We start from the raw sequence: 26,888 nt of genomic DNA on the forward strand, positions 1-26,888 counted from the left end.
CTCGGTCTCCTCCGCCTGCCTCCCCCTTCTTCACAGCTCTTATCACTGCCTGACGTTCTGACGTCCTGCAGTAGGGAAAGCGTTGGGGAACTTGCCCTTTTGTCTGCTGTTCGTTCGTAAACCCCTGCATCCGGGATGGCTTTCCTGTGTGATCTAGACACTTAGTAGATATGCCAGATGCCTGGGGGAACATGAAGCTGGCTCAAGAAAACTAAAAGGAGGGGCTAGAGTGATAGCACAGCGGGGAGGGTGTTTGCCTTGCACGCGGACAACCCAGGTTCAATTCCCAGCATCCCATAGGGTCCCCTGAGCCCCGCCAGGAGTGATTCCTGAGTGCAGAGCCAGGAGTCAGCCCTGAGAATCGCCAAGTGTGACCCACAAAAATGCAGGAAGCCCCCAAATCCGTTAGGAGTTGAGAATTAAGTACTGCAAATTAAGTTTAGGAAAAGGGGGCTGGGAGTCAGGTTGTGAAGAAGTTGAACTCTGGGCATGTCACCGTCAAGGGCTATAATGTCATAAGGACAGTGGCCCTTCGGGGGGCAGATGGCAGCAGGATGGGGAAGGCCGGAGACCAGGCTCTTGGTTCCGTCCGGGCTCGCTCCGTTCTGGTTCAGACAGTCCTGTGCGGTCACCCCGAACCCCAGCAGCCTTGTCAGTGAAATGGAGCTAGTAGGTCTAAAACCTCACAAAGCCAATCGTGAGGAGGAGAGGGAACGTCCCGTGGGGAATCCCGAGATCCACCCTTGGCTCAGAGCAGGCTTCCGTTAACATGAGCCGGCGTCCCACGCCTGGCTTTTGCCTTGGCACGGTGCTCTCACGCCCACAGACTTTGTGGGTCTCGGAGACGCAACGAGGGGCGAGTCTCCGTGTTCACTTTACTTTGGGACAGAACAGATACAAGCCACTGTGTCATGGCAGAAGCCCCCTCTGACGGAGCTGGAGCCGGGAGGAACGTGGAGACCGAGGGTCAGTCTTGCGCCTTAGATGAGATCAGTCTGGGTTTAGGTTTTCGCTGATGGATAAAAAGACTCCTGTGCATTGGGGCTGGAGCGATAGCACAGCAGGTAGGGCGTTTGCCTTGCACGCTGTCGACCCGGGTTCCAATCCCAGCATCCCATATGGTCCTCTGAGCACCGCCAGGGGTGATTCCTGAATGCATGAACCAGGAGTGACCCCTGGGTGTGGAAGTCGATATGGAGGTCTCGTTCTGTTCAGCAGGGAGAACCCTTCGTAGGGGGCAGCCGAAAGAACAGACGTGGAGCCCGGAGGAGGGAGAAAAGGCATTTATTCTATGGCAGTTACAGTATTTATACCTCCCTGTTGGGAGGAGGTGGTGCCAGGACCCCCAATAGAAATGCAGGGTGTGGCACGGGATTTAGCTAGTAATAAACAAATGCTGATAGGATTAAGATTAGTAAGATTAGGAGTGGCAACCTTTGCTAGGTGTGGCATGGGGTTAGCTAGTGATTAAACAAATAGTGACAGGATAAGATCAGTAAGGTAAAAAGGCTCCCGTGCGTGCCAGAGTTTCTTGACTGAGAACTCCGAGGGACACGACACGGCGTCGTCTAACCGAATGTTCTTTCTTGCAGCCGTATTTAAACTTGAAACCAGCCGAAGCATATGGCCCTTGATACGAATCTACCGGGGTGGCTTTCTCCTGATCGAGTTCCTCTTCCTGCTGGGCATCAACACGTATGGCTGGCGGCAGGCCGGCGTCAACCACGTGCTCATCTTCGAACTGAACCCGAGGAGCAACCTGTCTCACCAGCATCTCTTTGAGGTGAGCCGCCCGGCGCGTCAGTTTTGTGGGCGTGGGAGATCCTTCCGTTCAAGCAGGGGATTGGTGGGCACTTGGGCTGGAGAAGGGTCCACTGAGTCCGTGATGATGGGAGGGATGGCGTGGGATGGGAGATGTGTGCTGATAGTAGACTAAGGAACAAACGTGACGGCCTACTTAGTATCTGTATTGCAAACCATGGTGCCCAGAATTAGTCAGAAGGAAGGTGTCTGCCACAGAGGCGGGGGCGGGGGGGATGGGGTGGGCGTGGAAGGAGGGATACTGGGGACATTGGTGGTGGAAAATGGGCACTGGTGGACAGATGGGTGCTCAATCATTGTATGACTGAAACGCAGTCATGAAAGTTTGTAACTGTATCTCACAGTGATTCCAATAAAATTTATTAAAAAATAAAATATAGGGGGCTAGAGTGATAGCACAGCGGGTAGGGCGTTTGCCTTGCATGCGGCCAACCCGGGTTTGAATCCCAGCATCCCATATGGTCCCCCGAGCACCGCCAGGAGTAATTCCTGAGTGCATGAGCCAGGAGTGACCCCTGTGCATCGCCGGGTGGGACCCAAAAAGAAAAAAATTAATTAATTTAAAATATATATATATACGTACAATATATATATATATATATATACATATATACACACGTATGGATAGGGTGTTTGCCTTGCACGTGGCCAACCCGGGTTCGATCCCTGGAATCCCATAGGATCCCCGAGCACCGCCAGGAGTAATTCCTGAGTGCGTGAGCCAGGAGTGACCCCTGTGCATCGCCGGGTGGGACCCAAAAAGAAAAAAATAAATTAATTAAAAAAAAAAAAAATATATATATATATATATATATATATATATATATATATATATACACGTATGGATAGGGTGTTTGCCTTGCACGTGGCCAACCCGGGTTCGATCCCTGGAATCCCATAGGGTCCCCGAGCACCGCCAGGAGTGATTCCTGAGTGCAGAGCCAGGAGTGACCCTGAGCATCGCCGGGTGGGACCCCAAAAGCCAAAAATAAATAAATAAAAATTAAAAAGAGGGGATTGGCTCTGTGGCTTCGCCCCGAGCTGGCTCTGTGTTGGGGTCAGAATTGAAGGGTCCTCTGCCTGTCCCCAGATCGCCGGATTCCTGGGCATCCTGTGGTGCCTGAGCCTGCTGGCCTGCTTCTTCGCCCCCATCGGTGCCATCCCCACCTACGCGTACCCGCTGCTGCTCTATGGGTTCATGGCTCTGTTCCTCATCAACCCCACCAAGACCTTCTACTACAAGTCCCGCTTCTGGCTGCTCAAGCTGCTGGTGAGTTCAGACACGCGTGGACCTGTTCGGCGTGACGTGTTGGCCGTCAGCCTCCGCAGACCCCCGCAACCGGGTCCCAGCGGGGGGGTGTGTGTCAGTCGTGCCCCCCCAGGCCCCAGGACGCCGCCCCACGGTGACCCCGGGGAAAAACATGCATTTTCCCTCTTGCTTTTGCGTGCAGGTTTGGAAACTGTTTTGCAAATTGGTGGGCAGTCATTCACCTTGCTTTGTCACAGCCTCGCCACAGGCTTGGGGACAGGACAGGCACGTGGCAACGGGCTCAGAGACCCCATGCGTGGGGCTTGTGCTCTGCTGCCGGCACGTCCCGTCCCAGTGCCAGTGAGTTTTCTTTTTTTGCATTTTGGGTCACACCCAGTGATGCTCAGGGCTGACTCCTGGCTCTGCACTCAGGAATCACTCCTGGCGGTGCCCGGGGGACCCTATGGGATGGCGGGAATCGAACCCAGGTCGACCGCATGCAAGGCCAACGCCCTCCCCGCTGTGCTATCGCTCCAGCCCCCGACTTTTCTTTAAGTTGGGTGAAACTGTTCTTTTTCTACCTATTGTGTCGAGCGGGACTGCGGACACTTTTCTTTCCTGGGAGGCTGGTTGTCTGACAGCGGGAGGACATCACCTGGCTGAATCTGAGAGACTGACTTGGAGTCTCGTTTTTCATAAATTTCAGTTCTCACTCTCACTGTGTGAGGACCCGTCATCTGGTGCAGAAATGGAACCTGTGGGTTCTCTGCTGAAGACCCCGCGTAGCCGGGGATGGAAAGATAACAGTAGGCGCTGCCTTGCATGCGGCCGACTCCTTGGCACCCCGCAGGGTCCATTAACCCCACCAGGAGTGATCCCTGAGCCAGGAGTCAGCCCTGAGCACCTCTGGGTGTGGCTCAAAAGAGAAATTTTGATAAAGGTAGCGCTAGGAGAGACTGCTGCTCGCTTCCAAACTCGGCCAGCTCTGGGAAATCAGCAGGAATGCTTGGATTGCAAACTTAGCTTCCAGGGTGCAGCAGACACCGAGTGAAATAGGAATATATTACACATCCGTAGAACATAAACGTCTTTTAGCCTTACCCTAAAGTACATTTCTCTGTCTCTTTTTTTCCTTAGGTAGAAAAAAATGATTTTTTTTGTTGTTTCTTTTTGGGTCCCACCCAGCGATGCTCAGGGGTTCCTCCTGGCTCTGTGCTCAGGAATTACTCCTCGCAGTGCTCGGGGGATCATATGGGATGCAGGGATCGAACCCGGTTTGGCCACGTGCAAGGCAAACGTCCTATCTCTGTACTATCGCTCCAACCCTCTGTACTATCGCTCCAACCCCTTTTTTGCCTTGAGTTTTTAGTGGGAAGAGAATTGTCTCTGGGGCGTCATGGGAAGCACGGATGGGCCTTTCCACCCTATTTAAAATCGAATCTATATCACTGATATATGCCCCTTTATTTAAAAAAAAAAAAAAAGAAGACACTTGTTTTGAGAAGCAGCTGAGATTCTGATAGGAATGTCGTCAGTCACATTGTTCCGTCGCTAATCTTTCATGAGGCCATCCCTCCTCTTTCTAAATCTGTATTTGCCTTCTTGGAAATTCAGTTAGGAAACAGTGTGTCAGGTTTCCAAAACAAAAACAGCAGCTGATAGACAGTGGCTGGCTGTGGGCTCCGGCTGTCGGGGGCTGCCCCTGCCCGTGCCAGACTCGGGCCTCAGGCTCCTGCCTGCGGAGTCGGCGCCCCAGGCCTCGGGCCTGTTCAGGTTCCTCAATAAGCCCTTTGCCATGTGATGGCACTTGGAAATGGCCAGATTTCTTTCCAGTATTCAGCGGTCCACTCTGGTCAGATCTCACCCGTCCCAGGTATCAGAATAGACATAAGGCGAGAGCAAGGTTCACTTCCTGCTGTTCCAAGTATTTATATTTTTTTTGTTTGCCTTTTTTTTGGGGGGGGAGGTCACACCCGGCGATGCTCAGGGGTTCCTCCTGGCTCGTGCACTCAGGAATTGCTCCTGGTGGTACTCAGGGGACCCTGTGGGATGCTGGGACTCGAACCTGGGTCGGCCGTGTGCAAGGCCAATGCCCTCCCCGCTGTGCTATCACTCCAGCCCCAGTTCTGAGTATTTAACCCCTGTGGGGGTCCCTGAGGTTGCAGCTGCAGTTCACAGTTGATGAACAAAGAAACCCAGACCCAGAGGAGTTAGACACAGGCGGCCCTGGTCGGAGATGAATGTCTTAGGTAGTTTTGGGGTTTGGGGGCCACACCCGGCAAGCTCAGGAATCACTCCAGGCAGGGCTCAGGGGGGTCGGGGAATGCCGGGGATTGAACCCTGGTCAGCCCCTTGCAAGGCGAGCGCCCTCCTGCCCGCCCCACTCTCTGGCCCCTGTGACCTCATGCAGCAGCTGCCCCACTGTCCTTGGAGACTGGGGCCTTTCCCCAAAGCGCTGGATTCAGATCTGCCAGTGCAGACTAATGACATAGAAAAGTGAAATTTAGGGCCGGAGTGATAGCACAGCAGTGAGGGCATTTGCCTTGCACACAGCTGACCCAGGTTTGATCCTCTACTTCCCATAGGGTCCCCTGAGCACTGCCAGGAGTGATCCCTGAGTGCAGAGCCAGGAGTAACCCCTGAGCATCACTGGGTGTGACCCCAAAAGAAAAAAAAAGTGAAAATTAGCAAAACTGGGACTTTTCCTGACTCAGAAAAGTAGAAATGAGGGCTGGAGCGATAGCACAGAGGGGAGGGCATTTGCCTTGCACATGGCCAACCCGGGTTTGATTCCCGGCATCCCATAGGGTCCCCTGAGCACCACCAGGGGTAATTCCTGAGTGCAGAGCCAGGAGTCAGCCCTGAGCATCGCCGGGTGGGACCCAAAAATAAAAATTAAAAAAAAAAAAGAAATTAAGGGGCCAAAGAGATCGTTCCGGAGTAAGCCACCTGCCTTCCAGGCATGGCTGACCCCAGTTTGATCTCTGGGACCACGTAGGGTCCCCTGAGCTCGGCCAGGAGTGACCACTGGGTAGGGCTCAACCCACCCGCTGCAGAAACACCAGCTTCGATACGGTTTACCCACAGCTGGCGGTGTCTGCGGGCAGCAAAGCGGGTGCTGACAATCGCCACCGTCTCTCAGTGCTATTCCCCGGTGGATCTGCGTCATTGTCTTTCTTTTTGCCTTTTGGGTCCCACCCAGCAATGCTCAGGGCTGACTCCTTGCTCTGCACTCAGGAATCACACCTGGCGGTGCTCGGGGGACCCTATGGGATGCCGGGGATCAAACTCGGGTTGGCCACATGCAAGGCAAACGCCCTCCCCACTGTGCTGTCGCCCCAGCCCATATCCTCCTGCTTTGACAAAACGCGTGGCGGCCTCTGAGTCCATCCTGCGCCCTAAACGTGCTCAGAACTTGACAGATGACGGGTCCCCCCCGCCCTCCCCCCCTCATGCCTTGCCCGAAGCTCGCTGTGTGTTGTTTGTCATCCGAACCAGCGTTAGGCCCCACGACCGCCCGAGAGGGGCCCAGAGACCTCGCCCTGGGCCCGAACTGTGTCCGCCCCGGCCAGGAATGTCCCCCGGGGGCCCCCGCGGCCGCCTGTCTGCCCCGTGACGCGCCGGGGCCGGTGTCTGTTACAGATCCCTGGCACCCCGCGCGGGTGTTTAATTCCGACGCTTATCTCCCTGAAATAATAAGCGGAGACACGGTGGCAATTAGAGAGGAATCAGAGGCACTGGCCAGGGGGAGCAGAGCCAAGCGCCAGACTCCGTGTCTGCTCCGGCTGCCCCGCCTCTCAGACCTCACGCCGACCCCCTGCCCTGTCCCCCACCCCGCCCCCTGCTGGAACCGCGGGACCCCCGACCCCAGAACTGCACGGCGCCCATGTCTGACCCTTCCTCTGCTTGGCACTGCCTCGGGTGAGGGGGTCGTGGGGTCGCCCCTCGCTCCTGAGGCACTGTGGGCGGGAACGGTAGCAGCGCGGGATCGTTCCCGTCCCTTCTCCCCCCTAGCACCCCTGCGTCCGGCCCCCGAGAGCCCCGGCACGTTATGAAGCTCAGAGAGACACTGCTTAGAGGCCAGGTGTCATTAGGGAAGCTCCCGTCCCAGAGAAGACAGAGAACATTCCAGAATCACTATAAGCTGAGGGTCTCCCGCCAAATGCCAGAAACCCACACGAGAGGTCTCCCCCTCTCCCCTCCCTCCCTCCCTCTCTCTCTCTCCCTCTCCTTCCTCCCTCTCCCTCTTCCTCTCATCTCTCCCTCCCTCTCTCTCCCTCTCCCTCTTCTCTCTCTCCCTCTCCCTCTCCCTCCCTCTCCCTTTCCCTCTCTCCTCTCTCTTCCGCTCTTCCTCTCCTTCCTTTCCCTCTCCCTCTTTTTCTCATTTCTCTCATCTCTCTCCCTCTCCTCTCTCTCCCCCCTCTTCCTCTTTCTCCTCCCTCCTTCTCCCCCTCTCCCCTCCCTCCCTCTCTCTTCTTCCTCTCTCTCTCTCTCCCTCTCCTTCCTCCCTCTCCCTCTTCCTCTCATCTCTCCCTCCCTCTCTCTCCCTCTCCCTCTTCTCTCTCTCCCTCTCTCTCCCTCTCCCTCTTTCCCTCTCTCCTCTCTCTTCCTCTCTTCCTCTCCTTCCTTTCCCTCTCCCTCTCTCCCTCTTTCTCTCATTTCTCTCATATCTCTCTCCCTCTCCTCTCTCTCCCCCCTTCCTCTTTCTCCTCCCTCCCTCTCCCCCTCTCCCCTCCCTCCCTCACTCTCTCTTCTTCCTCTCTCATTCCCTCTCCTTCCTCCCTCTCCCTCTTCCTCATCTCTCCCTCCCTCTCTCTCCCTCTCCCTCTTCTCTCTCTCCCTCTCTCCCTCTTTCCCTCTCTCCTCTCTCTTCCGCTCTTCCTCTCCTTCCTTTCCCTCTCCCTCTCTCCCTCTTTCTCTCATTTCTCTCATCTCTCTCCCTCTCCTCTCTCTCTCTCTCCCCCCTCTTCCTCTTTCTCCTCCCTCCCTCTTCCCCTCTCCCTACCACCGCCTCCTGTCCTTCCTCAGTTGTCCATTCCGTTCATCCCCTCCCTCACTGATTCCCAGCCCGGCCACAGTGGCGGGTCCCAGTGCTTGCGATTGGGTCACGATTTTCCATCTGAGCGGCTTCAGCCGTCATGCCGCATGATCGCACATGCATTCGATTTCATAGAAATGTTTCTTTTTTTTTTTTTCCTGTGTGTTCTTATTTCTCTCTCTCTCTCTCTCTCTCTCTCTCTCTCTCTCTCTCTCTCTCTCTCTCTCTCTCTCTCTCTCTCTCTCTCTCTCTCTCTCTCTCTCCCCCGCCTCCCAGTTTCGGGTATTCACGGCCCCTTTCCACAAGGTGGGCTTCGCCGACTTCTGGCTGGCCGACCAACTCAACAGCCTCTCCGTCATCCTCATGGACCTGGAATACATGACCTGTTTCTACAGCTTCGAGCTCAAGTGGAACGAGAGCACCGGCCTCTTGCCAAAGGAGTCAGAAGGTAGAGTCTGTGCACGCGTGCCCGCTGCCGGCGTGCGCCAGGAGAGATGGGAGGGGGCGGAAACGCAGCCAGCCACATTATGAACGGAGCGAGATGGGTTTGGCAGGCTGCCACAGCCTCTTTATCTGATACAGCCTGGCACTTCAGTCCCGTGGCATCATCGCAGCCATTCATTTGCCAAGACATTTACGACTTGAAGTCCTCCGAAACCCAGGCAGAGAAAGCTGAAGGGGGTGCGTGAGGAGTTAGAGCCCTGAACGCCCCTCTGAGGCCGCCAGGGCGTCAGAAAACGTTTAAAATCCTGACCGTGGGGCCCAAGTGGTAGGACAGCAGAGAGGGCGTTTGCCTTTCATACGGCCGACCCGGGTTCGATTCCCAGTATCCCCTAGGGTCCCCCGAGCACCACCAGGAGTGATTCCTGAGTGCAGAGCCAGGAGTCAGCCCTGAGCATTGCCAGGTGGGACCCAAAAGCAAAAAAAAGGGAAAAAAGAAAAGAAAAGAGAAAAACAGGAGGTGGGGGCTGGAGCGATAGGCACAGTGGGGAGGACGTTGGCCTGGCACGTGGCCGACCCAGGTTCGATCCCCAGCATCCCATGGGGTCCCCCGAGCACCACCAGGAGTGATTCCTGAGTGCAGAGCCAGGAGTCGGCCCTGAGCATCGCCGGGTGTGACCAAAATAAAAATAATAATAATAAAATGCTGCCCATTTCAAAGTGCTGTCAAGTGCTTGAGAAAGTCATTAAGGCTGTTGTTGATTCTGACGGGGGTCTTCACTGTGCTTCTGGCTCTGCTCAGGCCAGGCGTCCCGAGGTGCTAGTGAGCCTTTGCCTTAGTGGCAGGTCAGACGCAGACAAGTGATGTCAGATGTGACCTACAGCCGACGCTGGAGCACGAGACCCCCAGAGCAGTCACATTACAACTGCACATTTGTCTCCTGAAAACACCAGCCCCGCCCCGTGTGTCCTCGTCCCCCATTCATCCTGCAGGCCGAGGCCCTGGGCTGCGGGTCCGAGGGGCGGAACTACTTTGCCACCTCAGCCTGTTCATGAGGTCAAGAGCACAGCCTGTGGGCACCCCAGAGGCCTGGGCTGACTCCTGGCTCTGCACTCAGGAATCACTCCTGGCAGTGCTCGGGGGACCCTAGGTGATGCCGGGGATTGAACCCAGGTTGGCCGCATGCCAGGTAAATGCCCTCCCCACTGTGCTAATGCTCCGGCCCCGGTGCTCTCCTTAAAGAGGGGAGAAAGCCCCAAAACAAACAGCTTCTGGGAAAGCTCAGGGTTTGGCCGGAGTCGGCCCAAGTCACCAAGGCCGGTTTCAAACGGTTTGTTTCCCCACCCAGCGCCCCCTCCTTTGCTCCTGCCCCCTTTGGTGGGGCTGCTCCCCCCTCTCCCACACGGCGGGGCTCCCTGGTGGGCGACCTCACTCACAGAGAGGCAGCACTCCAGTTCGACCTCACTCACAGAGGCAGTGCTCCAGTTCGACCTCACTCACAGAGAGGGGTACTCCAGTACGACATGACTCACAGAGAGGCAGTGCTCCAGTTGGACCTCACTCACAGAGAAGGGTACTCCAGTTGGACCTCACTCACAGAGAGGCAGTGCTCCAGTTCAACCTCACTCACAGAGAGGCAGTGCTCCAGTTCAACCTCACTCACAGAGAGGCAGTGCTCCAGTTCAACCTCACTCACAGAGAGGCAGTGCTCCAGTTCAACCTCACTCACAGAGAGGCAGTGCTCCAGTTGGACCTCACTCACAGAGAGGCAGTGCTCCAGTTGGACCTCACTCACAGAGAAGGGTACTCCAGTACGACATGACTCACAGAGAGGCAGTGCTCCAGTTGGACCTCACTCACAGAGAAGGGTACTCCAGTACGACATGACTCACAGAGAGGCAGTGCTCCAGTTGGACCTCACTCACAGAGAGGCAGTGCTCCAGTACGACATGACTCACAGAGAGGCAGTGCTCCAGTACGACATGACTCACAGAGAGGCAGTGCTCCAGTTGGACCTCACTCACAGAGAGGCAGTGCTCCAGTTGGACCTCACTCACAGAGAAGGGTACTCCAGTACGACATGACTCACAGAGAGGCAGTGCTCCAGTTGGACCTCACTCACAGAGAGGCAGTGCTCCAGTTCAACCTCACTCACAGAGAGGCAGTGCTCCAGTTGGACCTCACTCACAGAGAGGCAGTGCTCCAGTTCGACCTCACTCACAGAGAAGGGTACTCCAGTATGACATGACTCACAGAGAAGGGTACTCCAGTTGGACCTCACTCACAGAGAGGCAGTGCTCCAGTTCGACCTCACTCACAGAGAGGCAGTGCTCCAGTTGGACCTCACTCACAGAGAGGCAGTGCTCCAGTTCAACCTCACTCACAGAGAGGCAGTACTCCAGTCCGACCTCACTCACAGAGAGGGGTACTCCAGTTCACCTCACTCACAGAGAGGCAGTGCTCCAGTTCAACCTCACTCACAGAGAGGCAGTACTCCAGTCCGACCTCACTCACAGAGAGGGGTACTCCAGTTCACCTCACTCACAGAGAGGCAGTACTCCAGTTTCACCTCACTCACAGAGGCAGTGCTCCAGTCCGATCTCACTCACAGAGAAGCAGTGCTCCAGTTCGGTGCTTGCAAGCCCCCTGCCTTGCTCGCCCGGGCAGGCTGTGTGATCCCGTGGTCTGTTCTCCCCCCCTTTGACGTCCCCGCAGACCTGGAAATCTGCCACAAGTATTCGTACGGCGTGCGCGCCATCGTGCAGTGCATCCCGGCATGGCTGCGCTTCATCCAGTGCCTGCGCCGGTACCGGGACACCCGGAGGGCCTTTCCCCACTTGGTCAACGCCGGCAAGTACTCCACGACCTTCTTCACGGTGACCTTCGCAGCCCTGTACAGCACCCACAAAGGTAGGCACCGGTGGGCAGGGGTGCTGCCCACTCTGCGTCCTCACCCGTGTCGGGCGGAAGCGTCTCCTCAGCCCGCATTTGGTCACCTCCCTCCAGGCCTGTCCCATCACCCGGTCAAAGGGACCTCAGTGATGCAGGAAGACTGAGTGCCTTCGCGGGGTTTGTGGGTTTTGTTGGGTTTGGGTTTTGCTGGTTTTTTCTTTTTTTAAAATTTGTTTCGTTTTTTGTAGTTTGCTTTTTGGGTCCCACCCGGTGATGCTCAGGGGTTACTCCTAGCTCTGCACTCAGGAATCACTCCTGGCGGTGCTCGGGGGACCCTATGGGATGCTGGGAATCGAACCCGGGTCAGCCGCGTGCAAGGCAAACGCCCTACCCGCTGTGCTATTGCTCCAACCCCAAAATGACCGATTTCTAAGGCTGGGGAGATGGTGCTTTACATGGCGTGGCACGACCCTCTGAGCACTGCCAGGAGTAACCCCCAAACGCCACTGGGTGAGACCCCCCAAAGCAAGAATCAAAGCAGGAAAAAAAAAAATTCTCTTTTTTTTTTTTTTTTGCTTTTTGGGTCATGCCTGGCAATGCACATGGGGACATGGGGTTACTCCTGGCTCTGCACTCAGGAATTTTTTTTTTTGCACTTTGGGTCCCACCCGGTGGTGCTCAGGGCTGACTCCCGGCTCTGCACTCAGGAATCACTCCTGGCAGTGCTCGGGGGACCCTATGGGGTGCCGGGGATCGAACCCGGGTCTGCCACGTGCGAGGCCGACGCCCTCCCCGCTGACCTCCCGTTCCGGCTCTTGTTGGGTTTTTTAAGGCACTTCTTGTTCATAACGCAGTCGGGGACGCTGGGTGGAAAAGATTCCCTGTGACAGTCATGTACGCTTTTTATCTTCCCCTGCACCGAGTAGTAAGGATCATTTCCAGCCCATTTAACTGCAAATTGAGTTCTCTCATCTCTCATCTTTTTTTTTTATCTCCATGGCAACCGCTCGGCTCTGTGCTGGAGACCGGCTCTCTGTGCAGCGCAGAAGAGGGAGAAAGGGAGCTTTTAGGCGCTGAACTCCAGGCAGCCACTCCTGGTTTTTAACCTTTTTCTAAGAACTGTCAGTCACGGCCCCACTTCCTCTCCTCCTTTGTCTGCCCGGCTCCGCCCGCGCCCCCCCCCAGCCCCCCGCAGCTTGTCATGTGTGGGCGGGAAGGAACGGGCCTAATTGAAATTTCAAAATTATTTTTAAGTGCTTTGGTAAATGGCTTTCCAGCGATTTCTTCCCTTTCTCCGCTTTTCAAACTCAGATGGTCTATTTGTAAGCGCCCGGCTGCCGCTCTAGGGTTGCTGTTTCTGTCAGGTGTGTTGGAGGCATGAGGGAGTCGGGTGTCAGGATTGAACTAAGTACCTCAGAACTAAGTACTGTGTCAGGACTCAACTGAGTGCTTTTACTACTGTGTCAGGACTCAACTAAGTGCCTAGTGCAGCGATCACACCACCAGTGGTTTTACTACTGTGTCAGGATTGAACTAAGTACCTCAGAGCTAAGTACTGTGTCAGGACTAAACTAAGTACCTAGTGCAGTGATCACACCGCTAGTGGTTTTACTACTATGTCAGGACTCAACTAAGTCCCTGAGAGCTGAACTGTGGCAGGACTGAGCTAAGTACCTCAAAACTAAGTACTGTATGAGGGCTCAACTAAGTACCTCAGAACTGAGTACTGTGACAGGACGGAACTAAGTGCCTAGTGCAGTGACCTCACAGCCAGTGGCTTCACTGCTGTGTCAGAACTTGTAGTACGGAGCTGAGCCAAGTGCCCCAGTGAAGGAGGGATGTGTGTCTCAAGGCTCTCGCTGAAGGGGGCCAGAATGCGACCCCGTGGGCGGGACTGAGGGAGGAGGGACGGGCTTACACCCGGCCCCTGAGTGATGGGACAATGGCGAACTCCAGCCCTGGTTGAGAACCGGGTGCCATCTGACCCCAGGGCCCTCCTCTTCTTTCCCTCATCCCAGGTAAGAGTAAGTACTGTGGTTCGAGGTGAACATTAGCGCACTGACGTGTTGCCAGCTCACGTCTGAGAAACGGAACATCTCAGAACTTCAAACCTGGGAGCACTTTGCACCTGACGCTCAGGCGGGGAGCAGAGGCTTTCATACTACGGCATTTGCTTCTGCAGATGTCGGCGCCCCCTAAAGAGTTTCTTGGGGGGCTGGAGCGATAGCACAGCGGGGAGGGTGTTTGCCTGGCACGCGGCCAACCTGGGTTCGATTCCCAGCATCCCGTATAGTCCCCCGAGCACCGCCAGGAGTGATCCCTGAGTGCAGAGCCAGGAGGAACCCCTGGGCATCACCGGGTGGGACCCAAAAAGCAAAATAAATAAATAAGTAAAGAGTTTCTTGGAGGGGCCGGAGGATGGGCCAGCGGGGAGGGCGTCTGCCTTGCACACGGCCGACCCGGGTTCGATCCCCGAACTCCGTAGGGTCCCGGAGCGCTAGGAGTAATTCCTGAGCATTGCCAGGTGTGGTCTGAAAACACAAGAGAGCGGAGAAAAAGGAGTTTCTCTGGGCTGGCGAGTCCCGGAAGCTGGAGACAGGCTGAGCGTGCTGGAGGCCTCCGGCTTTAGTCCCACCCGGGGCACCTCAGCACTTCTCAGAGTGGGTGTGTGTCCCCCGAAAAATCTTTTCAAGAAACATTATTTTCCATGAGCACTACCAAAATTAAGCCCCCCCCTGAATAAATAAAATGAATATTTCTTATTCTATTATTTGAAACTAGTATTCCTGGGGCTAGAGCCATAGCACAGCGGGGAGGGCGTTGGCCTGGCACGCGGCCGACCCAGGTTCGATCCCCGGCATCCCATATAGTCCCCTGAGCACCGCCAGGAGGGATTCCTGAGTACAGAGCCAGGAGTAACCCCTGTGCATCGTCGGGTGTGACCAAAAAAGCAAAAAAAAAAAAAAAAAAACACTTGATAATGTGTTTAAATGTGAACTAACTAGATGTTGAATTGCTTATGTTACCAAAAAAAAAAAAAAAGTACCAAAATGCTCTAAACAGGACAAAATGGAAATCAAGCTCAAGAGGGACGACCCCAACAGGAAATTTAATCTTGAGTGATGATTCAAAATAGAAGGGACTTTCCCTCCCTCCTCTCCCCTTGGACATTATTCGGAAAGCAAGGGCATCAGGCACCAGGGCTGTAGAACTAATCAGGAATCAAGAGGAGAGGTTCTGTGTGGCTAATCGGCTTGCGATTTTTCAAGTTGTTTGCACGATTACAAAGGAATCATGTCACGGGGAGGGGAGGTGCAAGGTAGCAATTGTTCAGACTCAGATTTGCATCTTCTTGGAGTTGTTGCCATAGCAACGCCATGACTGGGGGCATTTCCGCGATGGTCTCAAAGGTTATGTTTTAGTCGTGCTGCTGTATGGATTCGTGCAGATGGAGGTGGGGGATTTTATTATACCTGGATGCAGTTTTGAAATGGTGTGTGTGGCGGGGGGGGGGTCTAGGCCACCCCTTTGAGGGAGGCTTAAGCATGAAGCTGCGGCCACCACCATCCCTCATGGTAAAGAAGCACCACCTGCATGCACAGGACACTGCGTGTTGGTTCTCATCATTGATTTTACAAACAAAAGGAAAAGTCCCTTTGTCTGGAGCCAGCCGCCAAGGCCGTGTCTTCACCGACTCGCCGTGAGATAGAGCACGACGGGATTGCTCACGATTGCGTGTCAGTCATGCGGCGTTCCAGCAGTTTCCAGCACCGGTGGCCCCAGTTTCCCTCCCGCCACCCCCACCCCCTGCCTGCCTCTATGGCGGGCACCTCTCTTTCCGTCTCTGTCTCTCTCTGTCTCTCCCTCCCTCCCTCTGTCTCTTCCCTCTCTCTCGCCTTCCCTCTCTTTCTCTCCCTCTCTCCCTCTCTCCTTCTCTCTCCATCCCTCTCTCCATCCCTGTCTGCTTCCTCCCTCTCTCTCCCCCTCTCCCTTTCTCTCCACTCCTCTCCTTCCCTCTCCCTCCATCCCTCTCTCCATCCCTGTCTGCTTCCTCCCTCTCTCTCCCCCTCTCCCTTTCTCTCCATCCCTCTCCCTCCATCCCTCTCTCTTTCCCTCTCTCCCTATCCCTCTTTCTCCATCCCTCTCCTTACCTCTCTCCCCCTCTCCCTCTATATTTCTCTTTCTCTCTCTCCCTCTCTCTCCATCCCTCTCCTTCCCTCTCTCTCCCTCCATCCCTCTTTCCTTCTCTCTCCCTCCATCCTTCTCTCCTTCCCTCCCTCTCTCTTTCTTCCCTTGCCCTCTCTCTCTCCCTATCCCTCTTTCTTCATCCCTCTCCTTCCCTCTCCCTCTCCCTCTTTCTCCCCTCTCCCTCTATCTTTCTCTCTCTCTTTCCCTCTCTCTCTCTCTCTCTCTCTCTCTCTCTCTCTCAGGCATCAGGGTTTGCGAGAAGGCTGTCCTTTTTACTGTGTCATGCACACACACGGTTGCAGGGTTCCGTCTGTAGCCAGTTCTTTGTAGCTGTGCTGCTGTTGTTGGACCTGGGCCGTGGGGGAGGCGGGCCCGTTAGTAATGCGTCCTCGGGGCCTCTTGGTGTGGCGGAAAGAGACCCCCAGGGTCAGTCACAGACGCAGCCATTGTGTCCTTCCACCCGTTGGTGGGGAAGGAGCGCTTCACTGGCCTTGGTTTTTCATGTACCGTTCGGAACATTCTAGAGCACTCATAAATTCTAGCTGCTCTCGGGTATGGAGAAGAAAAAAGACTTCTTCAAGAAAATAAAACACTGGGGCTGGAACGAGAGCACAGCGGGTAGGGCGTTTGCCTTGCACGCAGCCGACCTGGGTTCGAATCCCAGCATCCCATAGGGTCCCCTGAGCACCGCCAGGGGTGATTCCTGAGTGCAGAGCAGAGCCAGGAGTAACCCCTGTGCATCGCTGGGTTTGACCCAAAAAGCAAAAAAAAAAAAGAAAACAAGAAAAGAAAACACCTTCCCAGTTGTGGACGTTAGTTGGCATTTGCCAGTAGCTGGCCTTAGCCCCGACAGCTTTTTAAACTGACTGGGGGTGGGGGGGTGGGAACGGGAGGCGCCCACTCCAACACTCCCAGCTGAGCCCGCTCCTGGCTGCTGCTGGCTTGGCTTGGCCTCCAGCGCCCAGATTCCCTCCTGCACTTCCTCTTTAGCATTCTCCAGGGCCTCGCGCCCCTCATAAGGATTCCCCAGCCGTCCCCCAGGCCCTTCCCTGCCCCGTCTCCGCATTGTCCCGAGGGCACACGCTGTCCAGGGGCGCCAGTGTGTCCCCCCAACCCCCCCGCCCAGACGCAGCCACCCGGGAGCTGAGTCCAGATTCAGTTTCGGGAGGGCAGAATAACAGATACCCGGTGGCCAGTGTTTGGATTCTCGGTGTGTGGGGGAATGTATTTTGCATGCACTTCTGGGGGCGTTGAAAACAACTCATGTGATTAAGGGCCTTTGTCTGTGACTGTTTATTGAAAAGTAGTTCAGAGTCTTTAACCCTTTTGAAATCGGATCCAGGGGGCCAGAGCAACCCGGGTTCGATTCCCAGCATCCCATAGGGTCCTGTGAGTACCGCCAGGAGTGATTCCTGAGTGCAGAGCCAGGAGGAACCCCTGAGCAATGCTGGGTGTGACCCAAAAAGAAAAAAAAAAAATGATATCAGATCCAGGGCCGGAGTAATAGTGCAACGGGGAGGGCGTTTGCCTGGCACACAGCCCACCTGGGTTGATTCTCAGCATCCCATAGGGTCCCCCAGCACCGCCAGGAGTGATCCCTGAGTGCAAAGCCAGGAGTCAACCCTCAGCATCCCCAGGTGAAACCCAAAAAGCAAAAGAAAAAAAAAATCAGATCCATCGCTTTTCAATTCCCCTACCCTGAGGGATAGGGGTATGAAATGGAGCTGCAAATGCACTGTGGTTTGCTTCCGATCAGTGACATGCCTCTAACAAGTATTTCCTGAGCCTCTTCTGTCTATGCTCATTTCAAACGGTTTTGTCATCTCACCCTAATGACCCAATCACGCCTCGCCGCAAATTGCTTTGTATCAGTGTTGGCTGGAGTTCCAGTAAATGAAGTGACTTTGAATTTTTTTCTTTTCTTTCCCCCCCGCCTTTGAGGTTGGGGGGTGTCCCACCCGGCGATGCTCAGGGCTGACTCCCGGCTCTGCACTCAGGGATCACTCCTGGCGGGGCTGGGGGGACCTTATGGGGATGCCGGGGATCGAACCCGGTTCCGCTTGTGTGCAGGTTTAACGCCCTCCCCGCTGTGCTATCACGCCTGCCCTGAATTTTTCTTGTCATGGGAACAAATAGCACCTGTTTCTACCCAGACAGCATTTGTTTGTCTTGAGTCACCGGTTTTTCCACCAGGGACTGCCCCGTAGTAGTAGCAGATGGTGAGTTTGCCCCCTGAGCGCGTGCCTGGCCTTTGCTCACTTCACTGGTGTGTGTTCGTCAGGGTCTTGCGTCTCAAGCACAAGACCTTTCTCTTTCAGTAGTGCCACTTCACTGCACGACAGTTGGGAGAGTCTCAGGGATGTTTGAAAGGCGTTGGAAATTGCTCCGTCTAACTGGAGGGGGATTGAACAACAGTTGCTGCTTGACAGTAGAGTTTCAAAGGTTTGCCTTTGACCATCTACCGTTTTACACTAAAATAATTGCTGAAAAGTGGCCGTGTTTAGGTATTTTCAGCATAAAAATACAAAGAAAAGAAAAAATGATTAGGCACTTAGGAGGTCTTGAGTCTCTGCTAGGAATTTGTTACTTTAAAAACTGTTAAGTGGCGGGGGGGGCGGGGGCCAGGAGCAATAGCATAGCAGGGAAGGCATTGACCTTGCACATGGCCGACCGGTGTTCAATCCCAGGCATCCCATAGGGTCCCCAGGGCACTGCCAAGAGAGATCCCTGAATGCAGAGCCAGGAGTGACCCCTGAGCATCACAGGTGTGACCCCAGGGGCTGGAGCGATAGCACAGCGGGGAGGGCATTTGCCTTGCACACAGCCAACCTGGGTTCAATTCCCAGCATCCCATAGTGTCCCCTGAGCACCTCCAGGAGTGATTCCTGAGTGCAGAGCCAGGAGTCAGCCCTGAGCATCGCTGGGTGGGACCCAAAAGGCAAAAAAAAAAAAAAGAAATGTGATATAAATGGATGGACCTAGAGCCAGGGAAAACGGGCTAGAGGGACCGGTCAGTGGCTAGAATCACCCATAATCATGTGTGGGGCAGAGGGAAGGTAAGATCGAGAAGGGCCCAGGAGGACAGTAGCACTGTTGCTCTGTCATCCCGTTGTTCACCAATTTGCTCAAGCGGGCACCAGTCACGTCTCCATGATGAGACTTGTGACTGTTTCTGGCATATCGAATACTCCACACTGGTAGCTTGCCGGGCTCTCCGGGAGGGACGGAGGAATCGAACCCAGGTCGGCCACGTGCAAGGCAAACACCCTACCCGCTGTGCTATCGCTCCAGCCCCTCCTACGTTATTTTTAAAAACACAAACAAATAACAAAGTGTGAATACAGCGCACGTGAAACCCTAAGACAGAGTCAAATCAGAAATAATCAGGCCCGAGAAAGCCAACAGTTCATTCCTGGGAAATGAGAAACGAGCAAGATGGAAGGAAGAAGGCAGAGGAGAATCTGAATGGTGAACTGCCAGCTCTCAAAGGGATGGGGAACGTCCCTGGGGTTCAGCAGGTGCCAGGAGACCGATCACAGACATGCGTGTGCACATATGTGTGTGGACACCCACCTCTGCCATGTGCGTGGCTGTCTCTAGCACATCTTTGCCGTAACGCAGGCGTTTTGTAAATGTTTGAATGAAATCGACGGGACAGATCTAATCACCAAGGTCGCCGAGTGATTAAGTCATCTTGGTAATCATTATTAAACTGCGTTTGGATTCAATTTCCTATTTGGACAGTTTCTCTTTGCCGGTTCCCCTGCCACAAAATTATCTCGTCGGTGATTATCCACGACGGCTTCTGCCCTTCCCCACCCGCGTCAGTCAGATAACTCAATAACATCATTCTGCCGGAGATGAAATTACATTTCTGCTCCCTCTTACGGAGACACAGTTTCCTGTAGTTACTGAAATAGAATGAGGGGTCCCACAGTCGCTTTACAAAGAAATCTAAGGATGCTTGAACTTTTGAAACAACGTCAGGGTGGAGTAAAGCTTCAGGTGTCCTGCCTCAGAAGTAGGAGCTTTATTATTCTTCGTTGAGCTGCAAAATCTTTTTTTTTTTTTTTTACTATGTCATCAAACTTGTATTTATTTATTCTATTTTTTTTTATTTTATTTATTTTTAATTAGAGAATCACCGTGAGGGTACAGTTACAAATTTATACACTTTTGTGTTTATACTTCCCTCATACAAAGTTCGGGAACCCATCCCTTCACCAGTGCCCATTCTCCACCACCCGTAAACCCAGTGTCCCTCCCACCCTCCCCAATCCCATCTCCCCCCCACCCCACCCTGCCACTGTGGCAAGGCATTCCCTTCTGTTCTCTCTCTCTAATTAGCTGTTGTGGTTTGCAATAAAGGTGTTCAGTGGCCGCTGTGCTCAGTCTCTAGCCCTCATTCAGCCCGCAACTCCCTTCCCCCACATGGCCTTCGACTACAATGTAGTTGGTGATCGCTTCTCTGAGTTGACCTTTCCCCGGAACGTGAGGCCAGACTCGAAGCCATGGAGTCAACCTCCTGGTACTTATTTCTACAGTTCTTGGGTGATAGTCTCCCACTCTGTTATTCTATATACCATAGATGAGTGCAATCTTTCTATGTCTGTCTCTCTCTTCCTGACTCATTTCACTCAGCATGAAACTTTTCATGCCCATCCACTTAACTACAAAATTCTTGACCTCCTTTTTTCTAACAGCTGCATAGTATTCCATTGTATAGATGTACCAAAGTTTCCTCAACCAGTCATCCGTTCTGGGGCATTCGGGTTTTTTCCAGATTCTGGCTATTGTAAACAGTGCTGCGATAAACATACATGTGCAGATGTTGTTTCGATTGTACTTTTTGAGCTGCAAAATCTTTTAAATCAAAATCACAAGTGAAAAATTACATCCACTTAAAAAGGGAAGCAAGGTGGGGTTTTTCATCAGAGGAAGATTGGATTTTTAAAGCAGTTCTAATGTGAGAGGAGTCACGCAATTAGAACAGAGCAGAAGTCACGAACATGTGATCCAGTGGGGCAGGAGAGGGGAGAGAGCCACAGCCACACGTGACCCAGGCTCAGCCCCCCCATACCAGGTCTGGTCCCCCAAGTCCTGCCACGAATAAGCCCTGAGCATCTCCGCGTGTGGCTCAGGAGCAAACTAAAGGAATAAAAGCTGGGGATGGAGCGATAGCACAGCAGGGAGGGCGTTTGCCTGGCACGCAGCCGACCCTGGTTCGATCCCTGGCATCCCATAGGGTCCCCCGAGCACTGCCAGGAGTGATTCCTGAGTGCAGAGCCAGGAGTCAGCCCTGAGCATCGCCGGGTGGGACCCAAAAAGAAAAGAAAAGAAATAAAAGCCAACCGCAAAACGGAAGAAAGGAAGATCAGGGGTCTTGGTGACAGTTAAGGACCAGACCCAAGAAGGGGCGGATAGAAGGAGCAGGAAGCACCCCAGAGGAGAGGGGTTCCAACCCTCACCACCTCCCACCCACAGGGGTCCAACCCTGACCCCCTCCCCCCCACCCCACAAGGGTCCCAGCCCTCACCACCTCCCCCCCACCCATGAGGAGGTCCTGACCCTCCTCCTCTTCCCCCAGGGATCCACTCCACGAACCACCCACTGGCCAAATGTACCAACACCAGTGTCTTTTATTTATTTATTTATTTATTTGTTGCTTTTTGGGTCCCACCCGACGATGCTCAGGGGTTAACTCCTAGCTCTGCACTCAGGAATCAGTCCTGGCGGTGCTGGGGGATCCTATGGGATGTTGAGACTTGAACCCGGGTTGGCCGCGTGCAAGGCAAACACCCTCCCCGCTGTGCTATTGCTCCAGCCCCAACACCAGTGTCTTTTTTTTTTTTTTTTTTTTTTTTTTTGCTTTTTGGGTCACACCTGGCGATGCACACGGGTTACTCCTGGCTCTGCACTCAGGAATTACCCCTGGCCGTGCTCAGGGGACCATATGGGATGCTGGGATTTGAACCTGGGTCGGCCGCGTGCAAGGCAAACGCCCTACCCGCTGTGCTATCTCTCCAGCCCCTACACCAGTGTCTTATACAAACCATTACTCCATGTTTTTTGGTGGTTTTTTTTTTGTTTTTTTGGTCTTTTGTTTTGCTTTTTGTGTCCCACCCTGCAATGCTCAAGGGTCACTCATGGCTCTGCACTCAGGAATCACTCCTGATGGTGCTCGGGGAACTATATGAAATGCTTGGAATCGAACCCGGGTTGGCCACATGCAAGGCAAACACCCTCCCCGCTGTGCTATCGCTCCAGCCCCTACTCCATGTTTTTTCTTTCAAACTGAAGACTTTAGGGCTAGGAAGTGTTTCCAGAGATCAAGTGCAATGTGTGTTATCCCTTATCTTTCAAGTGTTGGGGTCAGAGCTGCAGCACAGCAGGTGGGGTGTTTGCCTTGCCTGCAGCTGACCCGGGTTCGATCCCTAGCACCCCTTACAGTTCCCCCGAGCACCACCAGGAGTCAGCCCTGAATGCAGAGCCAGGAGTCAGCCCTGAGCACCGCTGGGTGTGGTGGCCCCCACCAAAAAATAAAAATCAGAGTTCCACCCGTCACAAAACGATGAAAACTGGGGCTTGTGAAACATCCCTGCAAATGCTTCATCCAGGAAACATCTCATCATTGTCCCCCCGTCTCATCCGCAAAATCTCACTGTCCTGTTGGGAACTGTTCCTTCGCCCACACGGTCTCCTTTCCTGTAATTAAGAGCTAGACACACACGCACGGATTCGTCACTGGGAAAACGCAATTCCGATAATCCCGTCAGAGCCAAAGGTAGAGGCGGGTCTTCCGATAATTCGGCCTCTTCCCTCGCGGCCCCTCTCATTTTCTCTAACCGTTATTTCCCGCACACCAGGAAGGATTCTGCATTCTCAGCTTCTGCACTGTGTTCGCCAGAGCTGAGACGTCTCTGTGATGTTCAACCAGAGTTGGATGGAGCCCTGTTTTCCGTTCAGAGGAAGTGACACAGTGGCATCGACTGCGAAAGTTCTTGGGGTCTAGTTCTCCCCTCTCACCCCCAGCCCCTACACACACATACCCTTTTTTTTTTCTTTGTGGGTCCCACCCAGCAATGCTCAGGGCTGACTCCTGGCTCTGCACTCAGGAATCACTCCTGGCGGTGCTCGGGGGACCCTAGGGGATGCCGGGGATCGAACCTGGGTCGTCTGTGTGCCAGGCCAACGCCCTCCCGCTGTGCTGTCCGTCTGACCCCCGCTTTCTCTCTTAGCACTGCAGCTATATTCTTTGACCCGGGGCTTCCTCTCCGGGACGTGGGTTCCAAACCCAGGACTCGAGCTTTCGATTGCGACTCAGCAGCGCCATAAAATATTAACCCAGTTCAAATTATGCTTCCGAGGTGCCAGGTGCGAGATAGACAGAAGCTTGGGGAAGAATCTCAATGACCCCATTGTCTGCGGCTCGGCTCGTCACTAAAGGGGGCTGCCAGCGTCACCCAGGAGAGAATTAAGCTTGCCCTGGGTGATAATATCTCTCTGCCCAATCCCCCGAATACCAATGAAGCAGTGATTCCAGGGCAGAGCACTCAGATGGGAGATGGGGAAGTCAGATACGGGGAATAATTAAAAAAGAAGCCACAGCACAGCGCAGGGGGGTTGGTACCTCCCAGGCTTCGTTTGAAGAGATCCACGAGAGGCACCAGAACTGTTAACAGAATCACTGTATCAGTGTCACTGTCATCCCATTGCTCATCGATTTGCTCGAGCGGGCGCCAGTCACGTCTCCATGGTGAGGCTTGTTGTGACTGTGTTTAACATCTCGAATACGCCACGGGGAGCTTGCCAGGCTCTGCCGTGCAGGCAGGATCCTCTCCGTAGCTTGCTGGGCTCTCCGAGAGGGGCGGAGGAATCGAACCCGGGTTGGCCGCATGCAAGCCAAACGCCCTCCCCGCTGTGCTCTCGCTCTGGTCCCCATGTTCTGTTGTCCCGTTGTTCATCGATTTGCTCGAGTGGGCACCAGTAATGTCTTCATGGTGAGACTCTTTGTGACTGTGTTTGGCATCTCGAATACGCCACAGGGAGCTTGCCAGGCTCTGCCGCGCGGGCGGGATCCTCTCGGTAGCTGGCCGGGCTCTGCGAAAGGGGCGGAGTATATTCCCTTTAAATGTCTCCTTACAGTCCCTGAATGCCCTCACGTACGTTCCTGTCACCAAAATGACTGGGACTCAGGGTGGCAGGAGGTCCATGTGCCTCTGAAGGACTTTTGCTCCCAAGGGTCAGACTTGTATTTGAAACCTAGAAAAACTCAGAGAGGGAGGCTGAGAGATGGTACAGAGGGCAAGGGGCAGGCCTGGCACTCGGCTGACCCGGGTTCGCCCCAGCTTCCCGTAGGGTCCCCCGAGCACTGCCAGGAGGGGAACCTGAGCGCAGAGCCATGAGGAAGCCCTGGGCATCGCTGGGTGTGACTCAAAATCCAAAAATAGAAATAAAATTAGTGTTAGAAGAAGGAAGATTTTTTTTTTTTAATCCGAGAAAATGAGCACGTTAGGGGCTGGAGCAATAGCACAGCGGGGAGGGCGTTTGCCTTGCACGAGACCAACCCGGGTTCGATTCCCAGCATCTTATAGGGTCCCCTGAGCACCGCCAGAAGTAACTCCTGAGTGCAGAGCCTGGAGTAACCCCTGTGTATCACCAGGTGTGACCCAAAGAGAAAAAGGAAAAAAAGAAAAGCACGTTAGTTTAATTTCAGAATTAACGCTTTTTAGTTTACTCCCCCACTTTTTTTTTTTGGTTCTTTTGTTTTGTTTTTTGGCAGGAATGATGAGGGTGCCTCATTTGGCAATGCTCAGGGCTTCATGGCTGACCCCTGGCTCTGCACTCAGGAGTCACTTCTGGCAGTGCTCGGGAGACCCGATGGGATGCCAGGGATCGAACCCGGATCAGCCGCCTGCAAGGCAAATGCCCTTCCCGCTGTGCTATCCCTCCTGTCCCCACTGTCTCTATTTCTTCCATAATTGGGATAGAAAATCAACTTCCAGGAGCTGCACTGATAGCACAGTGGGGAGGGCGTTTGCCTTGCACGCGGCCAACCTGGGTTTGATTCCCAATATCCCATAGGGTCCCCTGAGCACCGCCAGGGGTAATTCCCGAGTGTAGTAGAGCCAGGAGTGACCCCTGTGCATCGCTGGGTGTGACCCAAAAAGAAAAATATAATCAACTTCCAGTAATAAGACTTGATACTGGCTATTCTCCCTTGAGAAATACTCACCTGTGTCATCCTGCTCGTGTAGCTACAACTCTCTCCTTGTTTCTTTTACTCGCCAGCAGAGTGACGTGTTGAATGAAATAATAGACCAAGTTCCTGGCACTTAATAAGCACTTATTACAAGACTTGCCGATAACAGCTACAATTGCTTGTCTGTATACGTTGATAGTGTTTTGAAATGCTAAGAGTGTGGATTTGATTAAGTTGCTAGTTTTTCCTTGTTCTTTGCAAACCTCATTAAATGACTTACAGGATTTTTTTTCTTTTTTTAATGTGACCAGGATGGCTAATGCTTGAACAAAATCCCTCAGCTAGATTCTGTATGTCAGGAAAATGAAATCCATGGGTAGGTCAGAACAATTCCAGCTAAACCTGGGTAATGAGCAGATAGGTAATTCCACCTTTAAGTTGATCATTGGAATCGTTCAGTGACGTGGATAAATATCTAACCCCATTAAAATGAAATATTCAGTGAAATTAGATGAGGAATAATTTTTGTGGCAATGATTTAAAGCCATTTCTGTTTATTTTTCTTTCTTATTTTTAATGAATCACCCTGAGATACAGTTACAGACTTACAAACTTTCGTGATTACATTCCAGTCATACAGTGGTCGAGCACCCATCCCTCCACCAGTGCCCATTCTCCACCATCAGTGATCCCAGTATCCCTCCCGCCACCCCCACCCCCCCACCTCTGTGGCAGGCGCATTCCCTCTTTCTCTCCTTTTTGGTGTTATGGTTTGCAATACAGGTACCAAGCGGTCGTCATGTTTGGTCCATAGTCTACTTTCAGCACGCATCTCCCATCCCGAGCGAGCCCTCCAAGCATCATTCACTCAGTGCTCCCGTCTCCATCCCAGCTGCCTTTCCCCCAGCACGTGAGGACGGCTTCCAAGCCCTGGAGCCACCCTCCTGGCCCTTATGTCTACTGTCCTTAGGTATTAGTCGCCTATTATGTGACTTTATATTCCACAAATGAGTGCGGTCATTCTTTGTGTATTTCTCTCTCTGACTCATTTCATGTTAGCATGATACTCTCCATGTCCATCCACTGATGTGCAGATTTTGTGATTTCACTTTTCTGACAGCTGTATAGTATTCCACTTGCATAGATGTACCAAAGTGTCTTTAACCAGTCGTCTGTTCTGGTTAAACCCATCTCTGTCCAGGCCTGGCTTGTCACTAAAATCACTTGTGAATCGTATTTTAGGACACGACTTCCGTGAGCATCCGAACAGCAGCTCAGCAGACGGAGGGGGCGTTTCGCATGTGAGAGGGTGTGGTTTGATTCTGCCTGTTTGGGGCCTCGCTTGGCGGTGCTCAGGGCATACCCCTGGTCCACTCCTGGCAGGCCTTGGAATCCATGGGGGGGCTGGGATCAAACCCAGGTCCACCGTGTGCCAGGCACCCGCCCTCCCTGCTGTCCTGCACTCGCCGCCACGTGGTTTGGTTCTTGAGTAGTGGCAGGCGCCCCTGAGCACCACCAGCTGTGCCCCCCACTTAAAAAAGAAATGGAGAGAGCGGGGAGGGCATTGGCCTTGTACGCAGCCGACCCAGGTTCGATCCCTGGCATCCCATAGGGTCCCCCGAGCACCGCCAGGAGTGATTCCTGAGAGCAGATCCGGGAATGACCCCAACCACTGAGTGTCACCCAAAAAAGAAAAAAGGTAGAAATGCACACACACACCCCACACACACTGTTCAAGAGAAGCTGAAGTGTGACGTGCTGACACGTATGGAACGTGGCATGTTGGTGGCAGGCAGGACGTGGAAGGGCGTAGATGGACACAGATGGCTGAGCCTGAGAATTGGACAGGCTAACAGAGGACAAACGCCCGGGTGTCATCGAGAGGGCAGCCGAGGTCATTTTCCTGAAGTCCATCTGGCCCTAAGGGGCTCTCGGTGGTGAGACCTGCCTCTTCTTCTGCAGCTTCGTGCACCCCCGGCCCTTCACGTCTTCTTGGCCACGTCGTCCGTGGCTTCTCCGGAGCCCTTGGCACGTCCCCGCCCCCCGGAGCTTTCCC

General features: G+C 53.7%; 1 protein-coding gene across 1 annotated transcript in view; it reads left to right on the forward strand.

Moving 5' to 3' along the window:
- Window positions 1–26,888, forward strand: part of XPR1 (xenotropic and polytropic retrovirus receptor 1) — a 150,696-nt gene that overhangs the window by 110,950 nt on the left and 12,858 nt on the right. Inside the window, exons 8-11 of the mRNA XM_055123073.1 lie at window positions 1,593–1,783; window positions 2,912–3,091; window positions 8,385–8,556; window positions 11,266–11,460. Coding sequence (XP_054979048.1) covers window positions 1,593–1,783; window positions 2,912–3,091; window positions 8,385–8,556; window positions 11,266–11,460 — 738 coding nt within the window. The remainder of the gene's footprint in view (window positions 1–1,592; window positions 1,784–2,911; window positions 3,092–8,384; window positions 8,557–11,265; window positions 11,461–26,888) is intronic.

The sequence above is a fragment of the Sorex araneus genome, chromosome X (genome assembly GCF_027595985.1).
Source record: "Sorex araneus isolate mSorAra2 chromosome X, mSorAra2.pri, whole genome shotgun sequence".
Taxonomy (NCBI): domain Eukaryota; kingdom Metazoa; phylum Chordata; class Mammalia; order Eulipotyphla; family Soricidae; genus Sorex; species Sorex araneus.